Source organism: Acartia tonsa, chromosome 2, assembly GCF_053477335.1.
Source record: "Acartia tonsa isolate MP-2025a chromosome 2, ASM5347733v1, whole genome shotgun sequence".
In the NCBI taxonomy this organism is placed as follows: domain Eukaryota; kingdom Metazoa; phylum Arthropoda; class Copepoda; order Calanoida; family Acartiidae; genus Acartia; species Acartia tonsa.
The window spans coordinates 44,307,588-44,330,906 of NC_137261.1; the positions used below are offsets into that span (position 1 = coordinate 44,307,588).

At 30.2% G+C, this 23,319-nt stretch overlaps 1 protein-coding gene across 6 annotated transcripts in view; it reads right to left on the reverse strand.

The window, feature by feature from the left end:
- LOC145311940 (uncharacterized) overlaps positions 1 to 23,319 on the reverse strand; it is a 93,119-nt gene that overhangs the window by 53,325 nt on the left and 16,475 nt on the right. For 2 of the 6 annotated variants that reach the window (XM_080151001.1, XM_080151002.1), the window contains one exon: positions 14,107 to 14,214. In XM_080151001.1, the coding sequence (XP_080007127.1) occupies positions 14,107 to 14,155 (49 nt within the window). In that variant the 5' untranslated portion in view covers positions 14,156 to 14,214. Of the gene's footprint in view, positions 1 to 14,106; positions 14,215 to 15,222; positions 15,918 to 16,023; positions 17,068 to 20,993; positions 21,121 to 22,363; positions 22,391 to 23,319 lie in introns of those variants that run through there. The other 4 variants (XM_080150999.1, XM_080150998.1, XM_080151000.1 and 1 more) reach the window with 4 other exon arrangements.

Sequence of the window (23,319 nt, forward strand, 5' to 3'; positions counted from 1 at the left end):
GACCAATTATATAGTATAGTGTAGTACAGTATAGTATATTTTGAATCTAATAGATTAATAGTGCAATTTTTTTAAATTTTAATTACTATCATACAACTAACACAGAAGTTATTCTACAGTATGGCTTTGAAACCGATTAATATACGCTATATTAGAACTGGTTCTCAGCCATACTGAAAAATTGTGTATAGCATGGTACTATAGACAATTTTCAACGAATAACAAAATAATAATCATAGAATTAATACTAGTTTTGTTAAAAATTGGTTTTAATCCTATATCTTATCATTTTAATAATCGAAAAAGGCTGTCTATAATACGATGCGATTAATAGCTATAACTGAAGCTGTTATACTTTACTTGTATGTTTGTGTGCCTTACTGCCAGACAGACAGATCAACAGTTGCATGAATAATGTTATATTTATCAGGGCTCGGCAGCCGATCGTCAGCCTTGAGTAAGCCTCATATTTACCCCAGTTTGGAGGCTTTTAAAAACTTTTTAAAAAATAGGATTACCATATATAGGTAAGACTTTAAGATTGTAAAATGTTGGTTTTCCTTAGGCTTACAGGAGGCTGACGAGCGGCTGCCGAGCTCTGATATTTATACGCAACAAATTTATCAAGTATAATCTTTGGTTACAACTGACAGATATTAATTTATGACGCAGTGTAATGCAGGATGTCTCAAAGAAATTTCAAATGATAATAATTTGATTGTAATAATCTGTATTTATGTGTTATCTCATTAAGAAACCAAGCATATTTCTTCGGCAAACATTTACAAATTTTGTTGTTAGATAATCAAAACTTTTAAGAGCTTTTCTTCCTGTCAAAGGCAAAATATTTCAACTTATAATTATCTAATTCAAAAAATTTAGATCCTTAAAATGTACTTTACACCTGCTATATATATATAAAACCTATTGATAGAAAAGTTTGAATACTGATAGTTTGTATCAACCAATCAAGTTTAAATAAAAATAACCAAAGTTTATAAGTTAACTCATGAGATAATCTATTTTTGAAACTTTGGGTACCAGTCAAATTTATTGATCAATATTCCCTCCCTCTCTGTAAAATTGTCATATTTAAGAAATCTGTAATCAGAAAAATATGTAATCTATCAAAAGTTTGAAGTCACCCATTCAAAGAATATATTATTACTCAGTGTAAGTGACCAAATATGTTTTGGTGTATACACATATAGCTTCATCTGGAATCATCAGTTTTCTTCTTTCATATCTGCTTTTATAGTAAGAACTGCAATTAATCACATTACCAATCTAACATGCTAGCAAAGTTTTACTTAAGCAAAATTATTCGGTTCTGTGCTAATTTGACAGAAATGCCTAGAAATTCTTTCACAAAATTTAAATGATTTTTTAGTTAATTCCATTTTAACTGAAAGTGTAACACTCATAAACTATTTTTAAAGGATATTTATATGTTTACTTTAGGTTCAAATTACTTTTATTAATCATTGATTGGGTTGTACAAACTAGCTTTGACAAAACTTTTACTTTTCTCTATTAATAAATTAGACCTGCGAAAGGATTAAATTTGTTTATCGTTATTACACCAATTTATTGTTTATCGTTTTATCCCTGAAAACCCTTGGGTTCTGTTGTATTGAAGCAGATAAGTAATAATACTATATCATATACTAGCGGCTTCGCCCCTAGCCTCTAGGGGCTTTGCACCTAGAGGTGCTAAATTCTAAAGGACCAGTAGAAATATTCCCTGAAGAGTAGAATCCGATTGGTTCAGTGGTTACCGAGATCTTAAGGGACAGACGGACGGACGGACAAACGGGTGGACGGACAAACATCATTCTACTTTGTATCATAGATGTGTGTTTTATTGTATAACCATTAAGATTCAAAAGAAGGTTATTAATATGTCAGATTATAGCAGATGTCTAATAAAATAATTGAAAATAAGTCTAGAAAGGTTTGAATAAGAAACGGAATTGAAATGTAATAGGAAAAGACGCTTAATGAAGAAAGTGGTTGCTTTTAAAATTAATCAAAATTAAGTAAAACTAGAACAGAACTTTATCGAAATTGTAATCAAATTTAAAGAATACTAGCGGCTACGCTCTTAGAGGCTTCCAGGGAATGGAGGAGGGAAACATTAAACCACCATTTTCTATTTTATTTTTCAAAAAGGGCTATTTTTCTTGAGATGGTTGAGATACCCACTTCCAAAATAGTTATTGACCTTATCTTTATCTTTAAGAAGCTACACCCTAAAGGAGAAACATATCGTTTCAACAGCCAGCAAGATCCTTCGCTGCAGACAAAAAAAGCACTCTACTTTATATTACAGAATTATTAATATCCGTAATTTTTCGAAAATAAATAAATTGTACAAACTTATCTAAAGAGCAGCTGCGTTATAAAATTCTAATAAAAAGTTTAACAGCTAAAGTAGAAATTCTTTTCTGCTGAAAATGAATAGAGAAAAAATATGTACTTTGCTTTACATTTTTTTCCTTTTTCTAAAATCTAAATTTGAGAAAGGTTTTTTATTTTTATAAGATTTAAGTTTTAAAAGCGAGTGTAAATATTTTCAAGACAAGAAAGTGCTGAAGGCAAAAAATACTAGATAAGATAGGTATTTTATTTTCCAGTATGGCTTCGAAACCGATTAATATCCGGCAGATTAGAACCGTTTCTCAGCCATACTGAAAAATCAGGTATATGTTCGTATTACAGACAATTTTCCGCGAATATTAAAATGAAAATAATAAATCAATAAACCTTTTGTTAGCCCGAGCCTTCGACCTCTCGGAGCTATCAAAACTTGTTTTAATCTTAAAATTTTTCATTTCAATATTTACTGAAAGCTGTCTACAATACGATACCATAGATAACTTAAACAAGCACATATTCAAATATACATATTTCTAACCCCCTGAAGAATTTGTTGGTTGTAAATATTATCAATATGTTATTGACAACTGGAATAAGAAGCAGGGATCTAAAGGGATAAAACAATGGCCGATAAATTGACAACTGGAATAAGAAGAGTACAGGTTTAATGGATATTATGTCAGGGGAAAAATTGACATCAATTTAGGTTGCAATATGGACACCATTTATTGGTCAGTTCGTTCATAAAGTAGGAGGGTAGGGGATCGTATAAAGGTATTGAATGGGGGGATCATTATTTTAGCCAGCTATAAGTTTCACTTTATTAGAGTACATGATAATCTGGTGTAAGTTCCAAGAAATAATAAATCTATTCTTTTGAATTTAAGTTAAAAATTCTTCTTATTTTTAAAAATTTACAAGCAACCCTAAAACTTTGAGTGGGGGGGGGGGGAGTTTGATTATAATCAATTGTCATGTCCCTAAATCCCTGAGAGAGATATAACCTCTGGAGCACGGCTACTATCTTATACAATATTAGCATAAAAGCAACCCAGAGGGATTAGACAATAAAAGAAAAATATATTTTTGTGCCACTTAAAATCTGTTGTCCTTCTTGATTTCAATCCAAAATTATTGTTTCTAACTTATAAAGGACATAATTAATCTTGTGCTTTAAAATAAACTTTCAGGTGCGTCATTAGCATCTAGGGGCTATCTATTTGTAAAGGGAGGAGAGGGGCACAAAAAAAACTTATAAATAATTTAAAAATTTTATAAAGCCGCAGACCATCCCGGGACCTATGTTTAGCTAGAACTAAAGAAAATATTGTACAATTTAAACGAATAATAAAAACAGTAGGAAGATTTAATTTTCTGATGCCATCTCCCTGATTCCAGAATAATATCGTAAAGATAAGATCCCCCTTTGCTGTACATTGATAGGTAAAAACTGATTTTATGGAAAGCGTAACTTTTGTATAGTTACAGTATGTATAATTGTTTTTTTCCAATATGTCTTCAAAACCGATTAATATCTGGTGGATCAGAGCCGGTTTTGAGCCATTCCAAAAATTATGTATAGCATTATATCATACACAATTTTTCACGATTATTAAAATTGATGCCAGTTTTGTTATTGGCTAACAAAACTGGATTTAATCTTATGCTTTTTCATTTTATTCGATGGGATAAATAACTATTATAACATTTTGCTAGGTGGTGTATCATTTAATTAATTTTATTGAATTTAAAACTTTACAAAAAGACCAATAAAAAATTATTAATAATATAAACAAGAATCAAACATTTTTATCTAATTACTTATAACCAAATAACCAAAATTTGATTGTGGCAGTCGTTCCAATCCAATCCCTAATATTATTTTAATTGCTATTTTAAATTACACACAAAACTAATAGTAATGCCTTTACAAGCATTTTAAGAAGTATAGTTAATCTATACATCTAATTTTGTGAATGAGCCACTTAATTATCTAGTGTTATTATTGGTAAATGTTTATATGGTGAATGTATATTTCCTAGCCAATATGCATGTTAACCTAATTACAATTTTTGTTCCCACAACTATTTCCTGTCTTGGTAAACAAGGACAACCTCAGAAAAACATTTTTCCAGTATACCTTCGAAGCCATTTAATATCCATTGGATTAGACCTGGTTCTTATCCATACTGAAAAATCGTATTACAGACAATTTTCTACAAATCAAAAAAAATCTTGAAATTTATACCAGTTTTGTTAGACCGGGCTTTAGGACAGAACTGGTTTCAATCTTATAATTTTTCATTCGCAGAAATCTATATATAATACGATGCGATAAATAACTACTTTCCAATTCCATATCTTAGTCAAATATCATTATTTGGTAAAATTCATTTTAGACAATTAATTTAACCCTTACAGATCGGGGGGGGGGGGGGTCATATTGACCCCCCCTCTATTTTTTCAATGTCATTTTTTTTGTAGGTAAGATAGAGAGTTGTGACTTCATGACTTTTTAAGTTTAGTAATTATACGTCGGCAAGAGTTGATTTTATTAGGATATCTGGTCTGTGTCGGTCGTGGTGTCCGGTCAAAGTCGGTTGGGTAGCACCAAAATTAAAAATAAATTCTAAATAATTCTTAATTTCTACATTATGACTTTGTATATAAGATAGAAATCTAACTTTTTTTTGTTGAATACTGAGATATCAATGACCTTATGAGAAAAGTGGTGTTATGACCGTTTGACCGCACCCTGACCGACTTTATGACCTATTTTTGTCCGGCTTTTACTACAGACATATATCATGAATATCGTGGCTTCTATTACAGCTAGAGACCTATAAATTTTTTTGGTAAATCCTTGAGCAATAATAAACAGATAAAAATATTAATTGGCGCCTCCAACCGCCGTTTTACCGCCGTAACCGCCGAAAATGGCGGTTTCCGTTAATTGCCGTTTTTTGGCGATGATCAGAAAAAGTAATTTTTTTGTTATGAAAAATAAAAGTTCGTCCTAAAATTTGGTCATCCTAGCTGCAAAATTGGCCGCTCTACAGCTGTTTTAAAATTTAGCGGCTGGCCGCTAAAAAGCGGCTAAGGAGCGGCCTGACTGCTATGACTAGAAAAAGTAATTTTCTCTAAAAATACACATGAACCACCAGAAAAAAATTTTACGTCTTTATCTGTAACAGAAGCCGAGATAGAGGGGGGGGGTCAATATGACCCCCCCCCCCCGATCTATTAAGGTGGGAATAGGGGCCCGATCTGTAAGGGTTAAATGATTTGCCTAATAAAGATTGTTTCTTACAACTTAAACATCATTATATTGAGCAATAAGGATATTTCTTATTTAGTTTTTCATTAATAACAATACCCTAGTCCCTGATGAAACAAAATAATTATATTTATAGGTTTTTATTTACATATTTATTAAAGAAACGAAAAAAAAGATGTGCATTTACTCTACAAATAGAGGCGTTATCGTTTGATGCGTTATGTAGCCTAAAAAACTGAACTTTCAGTATTTACAAAATCTATAATTTTTAAAAATATTAAATGAAACATTTCAAAAATGTATGAATAATTGATCTATATGTAACAACTTTTGTTCTTTTGCTTAAAAATATTTTTTAAAGTAATTAGTGAGCTAATTTTTTTTTATATTATATAAGTTTTGTGTTTTACATCTTTTTAGATTAAATTGTTTTAAATAAAACAAAAGTAAAAGTTTAATGTTCCTTCAATTGAAACAAAATATTTTCTTGGAAATTTAATCAGTTTGACTTCAAAGTAATGTTTAACAGGTTTTTTAAATTTAAATGATGACCTCTCTTATGATTCACTTTGTGATTTGTCCGTCGGTCTATGGTTTATACAGCTTTATCCATCAACATTTTTTGTTACTCGCTAATTATGGATGTTGTCATCCTTGTTATACAAAATTTCTAAATATAAAGAAAAACATATACATGTTTATTATTTGAATTATTCTTAAAATAAGTTTTCCATTATGGATTCGAAACCGATTACTATCCATAGAATGATACCGGTTCTAAGTCATACTAAAAAATGATATTTAGCATCGTATTAGAGACAATTTTCCACGAATAATTAAATAAAAATAAAAAAATTAACCCCAGTTTAGTTATCCTTAGCCTCCGGCCACTCGTGGCTAACATCTTACATTTTTCACCTTAAAATCCGCAGAAAGAGCCTATAAATTAATACAACTATGAAAATTCTTACCGTTTTAATTAAACTAATAGTCACTTTTATCCTTTTCCTATAGTGTGACACATTTTGTAACTAATCTATGTAGAGATCATTTCACTAATTAATATTTCACCCACAATAGGATAATACTGTAAAAAGAAAATAGGATGGAAATCACACTTTCTATTTATATAATATTTTGTCACTATGTTTACTAAAACATGAATATTATTACATTATGTTAAATACATATAAATATATTATCATATATGACAGTAATAAATATGACTAATTATATTACTGTTATATGTTGCTCACAGCTAATGTAATGTAAAGAGCTTCATTTATATATATATATATGGGATACAAATGTGAATATGCATTTGAGAAGAGGTATATAACAACACTGACTAATATCATATGAGTGGAATATAGCTTTGCTGTGTAAGCGTGTGTGAGTGTGTGTGTGTGTGTGTGCACAGTGCCACAATGTTCAGAGGACTAACTGAAGAGAGCCTCAACCCTGATCTACACACACACACACACTCACACACATACACACAATCACACACCACACAAACACGCCCAAACATACACAAGCCATGACTTGGGCCTTGTGTGTGCACATAAGCAATCTTCCAAGTTCTATCCTCCACACACACACACACACACACACACACACAAAATGCCATTCTTGGGTTATTTTCACGGTCATATATCTTTCTATCTAAATAATTTTAGGTTTACATACAAACACACGTGTGTGTGTGGGTGTGTGTGGGGTGTGTGTTTGGGTTGGATAATAATAATTTTCTTAACTGAGGCCTTTTTTATTATTATTTTTTTAACAAGGATGAAAACGATTCATGGAATGCGGAGTATAATTTTGTTCTTAGAAATTTTATAATAAAACTTTTAATATTGTCAAATAAACTACTTAACAAGTTATTTTATTGTATATGGTGTATTTGTTGGTCTGTAATGCACTTTTAGCTTGATTATTTAGTATCATACATGCACAGAAATAGCTGAAAGAATAGATTTTTCTGTAAGAGATAAATTTTAGGAATAGGATGTGTAAATTTGTACTGTCAAAATAAAGTTAAAGAATAGAGGGAGAGAAAATTAAATTATTATTACCCCAGTGAACCCATAATACAACCTTATTGGTTCTAAGATTTGTTAGCTTGAAATTTAGAAAAAAAACTGTGTAAGCATGCCAAGACAGAATGAAAAAACAGGAATTTCTGCAAACTTAGTGATGAATGAAGAATACTAATAAATTTATTTCTGTAATGGATTTATTATTACATATGGATCTTACACCAAGATTATCATGTACTCTAATAACGTATAACTTTTGTTAGCTAAAATTACCCCATTCTCACCCCTCCTAATGGATGAACGAAACGACTAATAAATTATGTCCATGCTTGCAACTTAAATTGACGACAATTTTTCCCCTGTCATAATATCCACGTATATTCTATATCCATTATTACGGTAAATTTCAGAAATAATAAAATAAAAATCCTACTTGGTCCACCTTTGATAATAATGATAACCATATAAAAAGACTAGAAAATACTAGATATAACAATAACAATCGGTATTCCCGAATACAAATGAAAACATAACAGCAATATATCTCAGCCAGCATTTAATAGTTTCAAAAAAAGGAAACATTTTCACAATAAATAAAAAAACCGACTAAAACAATCTCTTATTCTTCGGTGTAATATATTTTGTAAAATGGTATTTGTCTCAGATGAAAAAGCAGAATAGCTTTTCCTAGGTACAATATTCGTGTGACTTTGTAATAACAAATATACAAATATATCGGGCACTTCATATTTATCCTGACTAAAAATATTATATTAATATTCTTTCCATTGTTCAAGATATATAAGCAAAAGTAAGCAGATAATTCATTTGCATTTTTAACAGTTAAGCGTCTGTTTATATCGAATATGTCATTGCATTCATTGGGCTGTCACTCAAGATTTTTAAAGTTTCTTACAATGGATATAGAATATACGTGAATACTCTGACAAGGGAACAATTATCGTAAATTTATATTGCAAACATAGAACTCATTTGTTGGTTTGTTCAATCATCCAGTAGGAGGTGAGGGTATGGGTCATTTCAGACTACTGTTAGTTTCAGTTCAATAAAGAACATGAAAATCTGGCAATATATCTAGATACTTGAAGAAAAAATGATTTTTATTTTAAACATTGCTAAAAATAGATAAAAGCCTAGACGTTTGACATTTTAAATATGTTTTCTAAAGTATGTTTTATTAAAAACTTTGATATAATTTCTCTGACTGTAAGTCTGAAAAGGAAAACGGGCGTGCTTAGGAATATTTTTAGGTATATCCAAAAAAATATTATTTGATTGGCAGTGTACGGTCATGATATGACATAAGAAAAATAAAGTGTATATTTAAAGCCCTTTTGTCGAATATAAACAAAATAAAATTGCATTTCAACACAATTCATTCATGTTCTTAAGAGCAAACATATATAGCTGGGATATTCTATTATGTAAACCAGTATAGTCCTCCTTTACAGTGAAGCTTCTTACAGGTCAAGGGAAGTTTTTAAACTTTTTTGTAGAGGGTATATCCAAATAGAAAGGGGTGACGATTTTTCTCTTCAACACCTTTGGTGCACCTAGAGGCTTCAAGGGGAGTAGCCGCTAGTTAGGGTATAATACAATGGGTGATAAATCTTCAATACTGATTACCCCTTAAAAGAAAAACCAATGATAAAAAGTATGGATTTTGCTAGTTTTTAAAGCCAGCAAAGTAGGTCATCTGTTTAAAATCTTTGTATACTAGAATAATTTATTGTCCAATGTCCCCTTCCTACCTGCGTAGTCTATTCCAAGAGGAGTGGTTAAATCCATAATTTTTTGTATGTATACGCCTACCTTGTCTACCCTCCTAATTGTGAGTCTTGTTGCCATAAGTAAATATGACTTTATGGATGTTCCTTCATATCTGCAAAGTGTTTAAAAACAGGAAGAAAGGGGACAATTGGCTGTTTATCAAACTAGTCCCCAAAGTTTTATACGACTTTTTCTTATTTGTTGGCTTAACAACTTTGGTGACTTTTACTGAATTTTTATTGGTTGGTTTATTAAGTTGAGGGTCCAAATGTTTAAACCAATAATTGTAATCTACAGAAGAGGAAATTTTGTGTATCATCATTGGGGATGTTCATCAATTTATTAACCATTGTCTTATCTGGTTTCATATTCACAAAAAGACACAATAGCAAATTAAGACAAGGGAGTAAAGAAAATTTGTCAGCTTGTGCTGTCTTAATAAAATGCGGTTCTGACGACTTGACAATGAGGTTTGTCTGCTGAATTGAATTAACATTGACTTACTTACCTGATTGGTATACCCAAATGGACAGGTAAATAGAATAGTGTAAATATTAATACAAATAACATATTTTTTACAGAAAAATACTAGACTTTATTATTTAGTAACCTCCAAGGTATATAACCTAAACATGTTCGGCCAATCGTTGGCTTAATAGTTATATATAAAATGTATTTGTTTATATATTTTTTTTTTTTTTGGGGGGGGTGGGAGTTCATCATTTTATCTTGCTTTAAACCTATACCGTAAGATACAATTAAGTTAGAGTTTGATAAAAGTCTAGGTTAGCAAAATCCTTCGGAACAGGCATACAAACAGACATCCTGTTTTCATTATATATAAGGAATTAAAGAATTGTTTTTAAATTGTCTGTAAAATGAGTAACATAACTTAAGTACATATATTCAATTTTATGGCTCTTAGTCTAATTTAACATGTGTTTTAAGTCATAAATTACACTGTATGTTAGTATAACAAATGATAATTTATCAATTTATCAATGATAATTAGATCACATAAAAATTTGTTGTTAAAAAAGTAAAAAAAATCAACATGTTTAAAATGGACATACGGACATTCTGGTAATGATTATAGAGTTGCTACGCTTTCTAAGTCGTACCTATTACAGGAATCACCATTCAAAGTTTGAAATCGATGCCTAAATTAACGAAAAAAGCTATACGTCATGGACGGACGGACCGACCCTAATTATAGTAAAGATTCTCTTTTTAAAATTACTTTTTCATGAATTTGATTGGAATAATAAAAAACAAAAGCAATATGTTTAAAGGATGCGTTTTTAAATGAAGAAAAAAATAAAAGCAATTGCTAGTTTTTGCACGTCGTTTTTTTTTATTGACATATAAAAAGTGTTACGAAATAGACGTCAATGTAGCGTGAGTCAAATAATGCAGATTTAAATTCAAACACTTGTTAGCAACGAAGCTTCTATGTAATGAAGGTATGTTAGTCATGGAGATTTCAGATTATAAATGTACCATCCAGGGACAAGGAAATCATATTCTGACAAACAATTCTAAAGGAAAATTTCCCCACAGCCCCCTTCCCCTTTTTCTTCCCTTTTTACCCACCCCTCTTCACTTACATGAGAAAACAAAATATACTTCCACATACTTTAAAAGGTTTAGTGCTTTTTTGTAGAATTGATTGTTACAATAGCTACCCCTGTTACCGTCTAACGGACGGTGGTGTTTTTATTCATTATATTTTTTAAAAACTTTGTAGGCATATTTTGGTCTTTATTGTCCTTGTTTTAAACATTTAATGTTAAAATCAAAGAAAATATTTTATCTATTGAATAAAATCTAAATTTTAGAAAGAATCGTAAAATTTTAGTTCAGTCTGTAAAGACTTTCAATTCTTTGTGAAATAGTTATGGAGTTATTTTATTCTGATAAATACATTTAGTGATCTTTCATGTCTTATTCGCATTTAAATGATGAATTTTGCTATTATTTGTTAAAGTTGTAATAATATACGACTGTGATGAGAACAAAGGCGTGCGGAATAGGTTGTCAATCCCTCAATAGAAAAAGAATCATCCCCCTCCCCTCTCCCCCCCCCCTCCTGGTGAATCGGTGAGCACGCCATTTAATGAAAACTATATATTTTTCCCGGCAAACTCCTTGGAGAATTGTTTGTTTATTTTGTGTCCAACCTTCACCCATCAGATAAATATATTTTGGGTTAACTACAACAATCCATATATCATTACTTGGATGTTGCACCATATTTCCATGTATCATGATAAAGTGAAGCTTGCAGCTGGCAGAAATAGTAATACCTCTATCCATCCCTTTACCCAATCCCCTGCCCTCATACTGGATGAACGAATTAACAAATAAATGAGGTCCATAATAGCAAGCTAAATTGACGACAAATTTTCTCCTATCAACAGATCCATGTACAGGGTGCGGCACATAAATCCGGACAAATTCTAATTTTTAAACAAATGAACATAAAATCGTCAATTTTAAAGATTTTATTGAATTTTAAAAACTGGGAAGCAAAATAGGTATATGACTAGTAGATTATTCAAAAAAATCGTCGCCAGCCTCAATCACCGCCTCTACCGGCCTCCTCAACCGCCGGCAGGTCCAGGTCAAAATGTACCTGTCCAAGCTGGCGTAGTTCTCATTGATAGTGGCAATGAGGGAGGTCTTTGTGGTATGGGCACGTCTATTGGTGCATGCTTCAAAGTAGCCCCAGGCCCAAAAGTCCATTGAATTAAGATCGGGCTGTTGAGAGACCACATTTCCTTAGGAACATGAGTAACCGCCAAATTGACAAAATCCATGTTTTTGCTCTCATTTGGGCTAGGATTTAGCTACAGTGGACTTTAAGTACTCAAAATGCGTGTCTCAATGAGCTTAAGACACACAAAAAATTTTGGGTCAAATTTCCAACTCCTTCCTTGTCGGGCCCTACTATTTGTGATTTCTTAAGGCTCAAAATCTTGAAAAATCGACCTCATTTCTGCTAGTATTGAGCTAAAATGGATTTAAACACGGCAAAATGTGTGTCTCAATGAGCCTAAGACACTCACAAAATTTGGGGTCAAGATTCCAACTCCTTCCCTGTCGGACCCTACGTTTTGTGATTTTGCGCATTAAACCACCGGCGCATTTGGAATCTGCCTTGTTGAACATATGCGCGGCCAGCTCGGTGTACACGTCCATCTTCGTCCAAAGATTTTTTTGTGCTAAAAGGTCATTACCTAAGCTTTCTATAGTGGGGTCAAACGTCCTGATTGGTCAAGTAGTTTTGACGCTATGGCCGTTTAAAAAATGTCAGGATTTATGTGCCGCACCCTATATCCTATATCCATTACAAAAACAAACTTATAGAACATCAGTTATAAAATAATACATTTTACATTATAAAATAATACATTTGCAAATAAAGATAATTTGCATATGCATAATTTGAAAATAGGTAAACTTATGCTTAATTTTACAAGCAAAATTGATTGGGTAATACAATTTCTGTCTTATGTGTCAAGCTTAATTTGTTTTCGATAAGGTTCACGAATTTATGCCTCAATTGCATTAAACAGTTAAAAAGCCAAGCAAATAGTTTAACCAGCAGGGCTTATAGGAAGTAAAAGCATCAAAATCATTGAACCCTATCCCTTTTGTCATTCAAAGACTTTTAAATTTTTTCTTAACAACATAAAAAATATTTATTTAATTTTGCAATGAGAAACCCCGAACATGATATTTGGCTAGATTACACAGATTTGCAGAATGAGGGAGTGTATAAACAGAATTTTCTTTACAGTCAAATTATGTAAATGAATTAATATCTGCAAGATAAATCCGCATACTAGATAATATAGTCATAGTCATAGTACATGCAAAATTCATTTGTATTAAACCTTTTTAGTAGAAAAGCTATTTTATAGTTGCAAATTTATGTTCGTCCGTCCATGTAATAAGTTTAAGGGAATTAACGTGATATTTACAGCTGCTATTTAAGACAGGTGACCAAAATATTTTTTGAAGATTTCCAATTATAGTCAGGAAATGCTTGGGATACAGAAAATTAGAAAAAAAAGTTTTATTCACCAAACTGGTTTTTGTGCTGATTATGGATGGTATTTTCATTATTTTATTATATTTTTATTGGATTTTTGTCTTTTTTCTCAAAAGGAGAACACTATCCTTATAAGCTTTCATTTTACATATAGCATTGATTTTGATATTTTGATACCACTTAGAAAGCAATCATCTTGATATAAAATTTTCTATTTTATAAAAGATACAAGCATTCAAACAATTCTATAATAGATATTAAATCACTTCTTTTGTGAAAAAATAGAATAAACTTTAGTAGGACTAAGATTGCTGATAAAGCAGTGAATCAACAATCACCAGAAAAAGAAATCTTTTTTATGACTTATATACATCTGATATCCTTTCCAAATCATTGATTTTTTCATTAATATTAAATTCTCGTTTATTAATTTGTTTCGTACAGTTTGTAAGCATGGCTTCGAAACCGATTAATATCCACCGCTATAATACGATTCGATAACACACTAATCCCTTTAAAAACCGACAATTACCTACTTAAAATAAAAAAAATGTACTTACATTGGTTGAAGTAAGGATGTCTCCTGCTTTGTTCCCAGTCACTGCTCATAATATGGTTTAACCTTTCCAACTTTTGCTGAAGACCACTGGATGAGCTGTACTCAACGTCTGCAAATAAGTAATTGGCGTCAAATAATTTTCATCTAAAGTTTAATTAACAGAGAATGATTTGCACATTTTTAAGATGAATCTTATTAAGGCAACTATACAAATCTTAAAGCCCTAAACAACCAACTAGGTAAAAAGAGAAAATTCTAAACATCAGTTTAGTCTGTAGTATAAATTATCAATTTAATAATTTAAAAAAACATTTGTACAAATAACTTCTGATTATTCCATTCATATTTTTAAAAATCAGAAAATTAAAAGCATATAAATAAAATTAATTCTTCTAGCCTTTGAAAAAAGCCTTGATTGTTGTGCAGCTTTCATGTCAACAACTTAGTTCATTTATAAAAATGATTGAACTTTTGCAGTAAAACTTAATTGCAGATTATATATAAAGAGTATATTACAACAAGTCCATGCAATTTTTAGTTCAGGATTAAATTGTCCAGTTTACTTCTAACATGCAGTTGTTTTACACGGTTCCAAGACAAACGCGGGAGTGACAAATGTCGTAGTGTATAAACGCAGAAGTGTCTAAAAAATTAAGTTAATGAAGTATTTCTATACAGATTAGGTAAGATATGAATATACAAATTAATCCCACCGCAGGGGTTAAACTAGGTTAGGTTAGGTATCCACTCTGACGTTTGTCAGCTCCGACATTTGTCACCACTGAGTTTGTCCAGGACCCAGGTATTTGCTTATAATAAATAACCAGAAAGAAGAAATTAGGTGAAAAAACTGCATTAAAAAGAGCTAAGGTTCACCTTTACATTGTAGCTTATTATGGGCTCTGGGAATGTTTATAACTATTTTAGAGATTATACCACTATCCCAAAAGAAATTGCCCATTGAAAAAAATTACACCACACAAAAATTTGGTTAAATTTTTAATCTTTAAAAATAACATAAAAAAGGGGGTGTTGAACTAACCACAACTCCCCCTTTGTTGATGGCAAGGACAACATACATTAATTTAAATACAGAATGAATACATCTTTAACCTACCTTCATATTCCAAATGATCTTGTTCAATAATTGTTGATGGGATATTAAGATTTTTATAATAAACCATTCCATTTATATTATGTTGAAATAGAACAGAACCCTCTCTTTCAACACAAAAACATTTATAATCACTATTTCTTGATTTTGAAATATTTAAATCACAATAATAATTAAATTTAACAGAAATTCTTCTAGGCTTAAATTCATTTGCATCAACTCTAAGTTTGCTTTCAAAATTTTCCCTGAAGAATTTTCTGGTTCCAGGTAAAGTTAAATTTGCATAAATATTCTGACCAACCATTAAACTATTGTTGTTACTTTCACAAATGTTATTCTTGGAAAGATTTACTACCAAAGGAGAAGTCAAACTAATTTCAGATTCATAGCTTTTCATTGAATCTAACTCAACAAACAAGGAAGGTTGAAAATAACACTTTTCATTGTCAACTGTAGAAATGTTATTTGTTTTATCTACAAAATCTTTTCTCATCAAAGAACTGTCATAATGATTGTAAAAAGTTGTTCCAGAAAAGCAATCATCTAGGTAGTCCAAACTGAATGTGTTTGAATCCCCGCATGAACCAACTGGACTTTCAGATATGGCACTTGTAAAGCTTTCAGTAGCTGTGCTGCCTATGGAGTAAGCTTTTCTTGATGTTGTAGGCCCAACAGATTTTCTCAACTTTTCAATTGAACTAAAAGAATTTCCTTCATTTAATTTCAAACAACAAATGCAATTATTGTGAAAAAAATATCATTAAAAAAACTTAAATAAATAAAATTAAACCAAGGAAAAACAACCTTTCATCTATTTTCGAAGCATCAGGGTGAATAAATATCTCCAATTCACTGTCTGTATCAGATTCTATTGTAGGATTGTTATCTGAATCTACAGTTGAGCAAAAGTTTTCATCAGTGTAGGTGTCAGAACATCTATTTTCAAAATCAATCATATCAGATACAAACTTGTCATTCTTGTTCTTTTCTATGATATCAAATTCACTATAACTTGAAATCAGATCATGATCATTTGATGTTTCAATTGTACCCTGAGTTTGACAGCTAGCATCTTTGAAATGTTGAACATAAGTAAAATTGTTTTCAATTCTAAAGCAAGAAACACCATCATCAATGCACTTCTGACAATAGGTCAAATCAGATATAGATGATATGTTTGACAATCTTCTCTTTGTTGACATAGATCTTGATGAGAACCTTTGTTTTGTTCTAATATATTGAGAGCTTTTACATTTTCTTTTAGCTTTCATTGTTTGATCATATATTTGGCATGCAAAAGGTCTTGCATTTGTTAACGCCTTGTTGGATTTTAAATCTGTATTTTTCTTCTTTGAAAAGTCATTTTGTAAAATTTCAGAAGGAATTGGCATTTCATCAGAAAGTTTTTCTGGCAGAGAATAATTATCTACATTGTCATTAATTATTGAGGTATCTTGCTCATTAATTGTAACATTATCTGAATTCCCTTTATTTTCACTTGATGCCAGAGCCTTGTGATATTCTGTTAGAATTTCTTTATAAGTTGCTTTGTCCCATTTGGGGGTGTCAGGATTGGGTGGTGGGGCAAAGTTTGGCATTCTGCTAACACAACAATTTTTATCCCCCATAAAACACTTTATTTACAAAATCTGATAGATTTTTAATCAGCTGATCATATTTGCAATGCAGCATTTCTTGAAAATGCTGCTTTTCCACAAATTTTATATATTTTGAATAATTGAAAAATTATGATACTTAGTTTATTTTCTTAACTTTTTATTACTTGATAAGAAATTGAGAATTGAAACTTTGGATGGACATCCATAGCTGCACAGTATATGCAATCCATAACTTGGTCTACTAATATCTTCTCAAGTAAGCTTTCACATTGCACATTGATGTAATATGAAACTATCACTTTGATGCAGGCAACTCCAACACTTTAGTTTATTAATACAACTTTATATTTTAGGATTTATACTTTTATTTAATTCTAGTACCAAAGTACGAATTTAGAACAAACTTTATTTAATGTAATTAAGGTTGAAGATTTGAAATAAGCAATGTGAAGTTATAAACAAAGCATTTTCTTTCAATCTCATATTCCCTAATTCAGTTTTATTCCACAATAAAATAAATTGATTTAGATTTGTTAAAGTGAAATAAAAAGTAAATCAAACACTTGGTTTTTAAGGTTTACAATTTCATTTAAAATAAGATAAATTAGGAGACTTAAACTTGACTTGAAATGACCTAGGTTGTAGACAAATAATAGTAAAATTAAAGTCGTAATAATGGTTTAATTACATTATAATTGCATTCCTTGCTGTAATTAATTATCTTGGCACAATTTTGTAAACTTTACAAAGTCTGAATTACTATTCCAATTAATCCTGACGCCAATATAACTTTGATTATTATTACGTTTCATTCTTTGATAAATTAGTCGAGTTAAACTTTGATAGAATCATGCAATAAGAACTTTTATCTACTGACTGAGACCAAAACATTGGATAACAAATCTGAATCATGGTCGGGAGAATTTGAAGAGATCCTTTAAATGTCACATCACGAAAGTTTTAACTTTCAAACAGTGCAAACACTTCACAATTTCAAAACATAAATATACATCTTTTATAAGGAATATTTATTTGATATAAATGAACAATTTGTCCTAATTTCTTATTGAATATTAACAATAACAATCACTTGATATATGTGTTTTCCTCACTTGAAATTATGTTGTTGTATATGTATGTAGAATGATGTATTGAATAAAACTAAGTTTAAATTGTTGAAATAATATAGATTATATAAGCTTGTATTGGAACTGTTATTTTGTGCAAGTTATTGTGTTAAGTACTCAATAGTCTATACTCACACAGGGATAAGACAATGGCCGATATATTTATGTACAACCTCAATGATTATACACAAAATTACCTCTTTTGTAGAATTCAATTAGTGGTTGAAATGTTTAAACACTCAACTTAATAAACAAACTAATCAAAATCAGCTAAAAGTCCTTAAAGTTATTAAGACAACGAAAAAGAAAACGTTTTTATAAAACGTTAGGAACCATAAAAATAAACAGATCAATATCCACTGACTCCCTGATACTAACAGGACTTCAGGAATAAGACAATAAAATATCAATTGTCGTTTTCCCTTAAAGTGTCTTGTTGAGCACAGGACCCCCTTTCATAAGTTTGAAATTAGGCGGGGAGGGTGACGGTGATGAGTTGAATTGATTTTTGTTAGTTTATTTATTACTTTTGGTCAGGTTAGGTTAGGCTATATTGGGTCCATATGATACTTATTCCATAGTTCAATAATTTATGGTTTCAATTGTAGGATTCTTAAAGAACTATGCAAATGCATTAAAATAATATATTTAATGAACTAACTTTCATTGACTTATCACTAAATCCCATCACACACTTCATATGTTTAATTTTATTCCTTACAAGTACACACACACACACACACACACACACACACACGCACACAAACACATATGTAGTTTAAGTATGTTTAAACGTTTTTTCAGGTTTTATATCTATGAAAATAATTTTAATTTTTTATTTATTAATATAAGTAGATTACATATATCCCATGATACAATGACCCCGCCACTATTAAAATTTTCAACTTTACCCTGCGGGGCATTATCTCTACGGGTTAAAAGCATTTTGCTAGCAAACGCAAAGGTTCCCACCTCTTTGGCCAGGTAGTTTTTTTAGTTATACATCTTTGCTTATACATTTATTGTTTTATTTATATCTGACCTATCCTTGATCTGTTATTTGCAAACTGCATAAAATGTCAGTTTTTAAAGGAAAAGTGAAAATTATGTTTTAAGGTTGTTAGATGTCTCAATACACATTATTTCATTGTTTTTTTTTTGTTTTTATATTTATTGTACTTTCTAATAAATCACGCAACCTCTCACAATAATATTAAACAATTAATTTTAGTGACTACACGATTTTGATGTAATTATTCTCTGAATTAAACGTATACATAATTAATTGTGCTTAATAAGGGAATATTATCATCATCAACATAAAATGATATTACAAATCATATTTAAAAAATTATGAATTTTTAGAGAATGATTAATTAAAGCCGTCAAACATATTATTTATCCCTACTTGAAACTTAAATATCATAGAAAGAAGAAGTTTTATTTGAGATTAGTGTAAAACAATGGTCTTATTTGTTACTTCACATCACTTTACATGAAATTCTTGTATGTTGAGGTTTTGTGACTTTTATGGTTTAAATAAAAATAACCACAGAAATTGACATATTACTTGGATGTTTTACCAGATTTTCATTTACTATGGTAAATGATGCTCGCAGCTGGCTAACATAACGATACCCCCAATACACGCCCTTTAATCCCTCCCCTACCCTAATACTGGAAGGACTAACTTACCAATCAATGATGTCCTAAATGGACGAAAATTTGTCCTTTGTCATAATATCCACGTATATTTTACATCCATTTTTTTTTGTAGAAAATCAAATACTATGAATTTTTTTAATCATACGGCCATGACAAACAATGAGACAATTTTGTGAGACATATCCCCCACCTAAAACCCAATTTAACCTAACCACTCAAACAGTTATATTTGTGGCGTCAGAAGCCAATCTATAACCTTCTTTGTCTGTCTGCTCGTTCCTGAAGTTCGTAATTAGTACATAAATAAGCAGGAGGATAGAAGAGGCGGCGGGGGGGGGGGGTATTTTCCTTACAGGTGCTTATAAGGATATTGCTACATTTTTATATAATCTTTGTGAATTATAAATAATGGAGATTTCTTTTATTCACAGAAGAAAAGAAAACACTTTTGATAATAACACATACATATAATCAGGGAGGGAAGGGACATTGGACTGTAAAGAATACTGATCCCTAAAGTTTATAAACATGTTCTCCCATTTGTTGGCTTAAAAGCTTTAGGGGTCTAACTTGATTGAATATTAATCTTCACAACATAACGGTTTCCAAAACTTTAACGAATAATTTTCATCTACACTACATATACATTTCTTATCATTTGAAGGGGGGGGGGGAGTAAATTAATTTATCATCCATTGTCTAATCCGTAAAAATGCCTGCGTATATTCAAGGTTCATCAAGAATATGGAAACAGGTAAAACAAATATTTTATAGAAATCAAAGATTAAAGAACGGCAATTTTACAGCTTTTATAATATTTGCAGTTTTGTTATGGTTAAATATCATAATTAAAATAGTTTACAATAATTAAAATGTTTTATTTTCAATACTTCAAAATTATACAATGATTAATATTACTTTTATTGTTTTCTATTTTGAAAGCAAAGCATATAAAAAACCACATAAATAGACAATATGATATTTATGAATAGGGTTAAGAAGTGCTTTTGTGCTTCAAATACAAAAGTGCTTTTACAGATACAAACATTTAACAGAAGGATCCAAAAATGGAAAATGGAGAAGAGCTGAAGAAAATAATTTCTTTTTTTTGTAGTTAAAAAGCAAAATGCCAAATATTTTAGAGTTTCAATTGCCACACACCCCATTCATGTACATGATATAATTTATCTAGTTACAAAAATCCTCCATTTGTGGTTCCAAGTTATTTGTTTACAACAAAGACGACATTCAAGTTGGTGCAGCTTCACGGAGTAAATTTCTCCGCGCTTTTTTTCCCGCCACCACCATGCAAGACAACCTTAGCAGGCTCATGACGAATACTCACTTACACTTCAAGACTTACCGCAGGGCATCTCGAACCTACAGTCGACAAGGACGGCATGACCGGTTGGATTCTTGGTGCGGATAATCCGCCCAGCCTCCATGACAACCTCGGCATCCAACGGCCACCAGCTACCTGGTCCGGCCTCCTAATATAGCACAGCGAGTTTTCTTTTTGGTGATTTAGCAAATCGGAAATATTTTAAAGTATCCAAAGAAGTTTTCAAGCTCAATCTTTATGTACACAAAAGAGTAAAACCATAATTTATAAGATCAAAAAATTAAATTTTAAAACAATTTTGATTAATTGTATTTTTAGCATTTAAACAGACAAAGGATTTTTATCTGTACAAAGTTATTTTTTAATTTTTAGATGAGTTTTTTTTCTTCTCAATTTAATGGGTATAATGTTAGATCACACACGAGATTTTCAAAACAAACTTAAGTTAGAAGTTTTCGATTCCACCAAAAGATCCCTAAAACTACTTACCAACGACTAGCGAAAAGATACATGCAGTTGTTAAAAAAAAAGTGAAAGGTTTTTAGAATCATAAAAATGGAGAGAAAAAATATTATTAATCTATTATTCATCTACTTGGGTTGAAATATAATAAATAAACAGATAATGATATGACATAAAAATATAAACATTTTTATATGGTTGTTTTTTAGTTTTTTACATCATATCATTGTAAATATATGTAATAAGTCCTGTTAATACACTGTAGTATAGTACATAGTGTTTAGGGGTTTAGATTATAAATTAGATATGTCTTGTCATAGTTTTCATAAATATTAAACAGACACCCTACCATTCAAAGCAATCAAGACATAGTAGTCATATCACCAGAAACCAGAAAAACTTCTTAGAAATTAAACTTACGGGATATGATAATAGACTATAAATTGTATGTTCCCAATTATGATCAATAAAATTATCTCTTTTATAGGTTAATTATTAGTTAAACCATTTGAACTAACCAACCAAGATTTAATAAAAGCACCAAAAATTGTATAACCCCTCCCCAAATTTATTCTGTAGCATTGCAAACAAATACTTTGACATTAAAATTTTCTTTATTTTAAAACAAATATGTATTATTTAATAAAATTATTGTTATTTAGATGTTAGCAGAGCATTTGATTGAAAGCTTCAATTGTAAACTCAAATTTTGAAAATCATCAGAATATTTTGAAAAATAGATTTAAAAAAATAAAATATTAAACTTAGTCAAAAGTACAAACACCTCTGAAACATTAAAATTTATGTTTGAGAACGAGGTCCAGTTTAACCTAACCTATTCTGGTACTACGACAAAATATCTTGATTACATTGTGGGGCAGTGTAAAATATTAGAAATAAAGAGAAGTATATCGGAAATCTCTACTCACCGAGTTATCTTTCACTGAGAGGTTTTTCTAAAATAATATATTCTACTTGGTGTACAGCAAAATTAAAAAACTTTAAATTTTACATATTTTTTGTAAACATTTTAACTATCTATTTAATAGCTATAATAATCATAAACTCATAAATACAGAGCATTGTGTTTTACATACAGAAACACCTCCTTTCTTTTATTAATAGGCATAATCCCCCATTCCTATCAGGTTTCTATGGATACTTTTACGGAAGATCTCGCTTACAACTAGAAACCTCCATGGGCATTGCATCTAGTTTTAAGAAAATACGAATAAAATTAACTGAGAAAAAGTTTTATACTAAAACTTTTAGTACCTAGCTTAAATAACAAGCTCGAGTGTAATCGGATAAACAATGAAATTTTTATGAAGGATAAATTATTGAGATCATAACTTAAAACTAACAAAAATATTTATGTTATGTAATGTACATCATATTAGTACATATAACGTATTTTTATCCCTTACATAAACACTTTTTTTAAAGTTTTCACTAATTTAATTCTTTTAATCTAAAAAAAAAAATCATTTATATCTATTTTTATTGTTTAGTGTGTTTACTTCAAGGAACCTTAAAGATTCATTTTTATTATAAAATTCTTTAAAAAAACATAAAAAGATCTTAAATCTGTCAGTCAAAAAATGTTGTTATCAGTTTTCAGTTTCAGTTTTCTATACATACTGTAGCTAACTAACTAAGAAGAAAAATTGCCTAAACTTTTCCTTATAATTGACTTCTTTTCAGCATTGTAAAAAAAGATTGACTTGTTTTCAGCATTGTAAAAAAAAGAAAATATAAAAAAAACTGATGAGCTAACTTAATTTGCATTTTACTTACTCAACAAGTCATTTACAAGGTAAAGTTATAACACTGCACTGTAAAAAAATTCCGTATTTAAAATTTGTATTACAATTCATAATTTTTA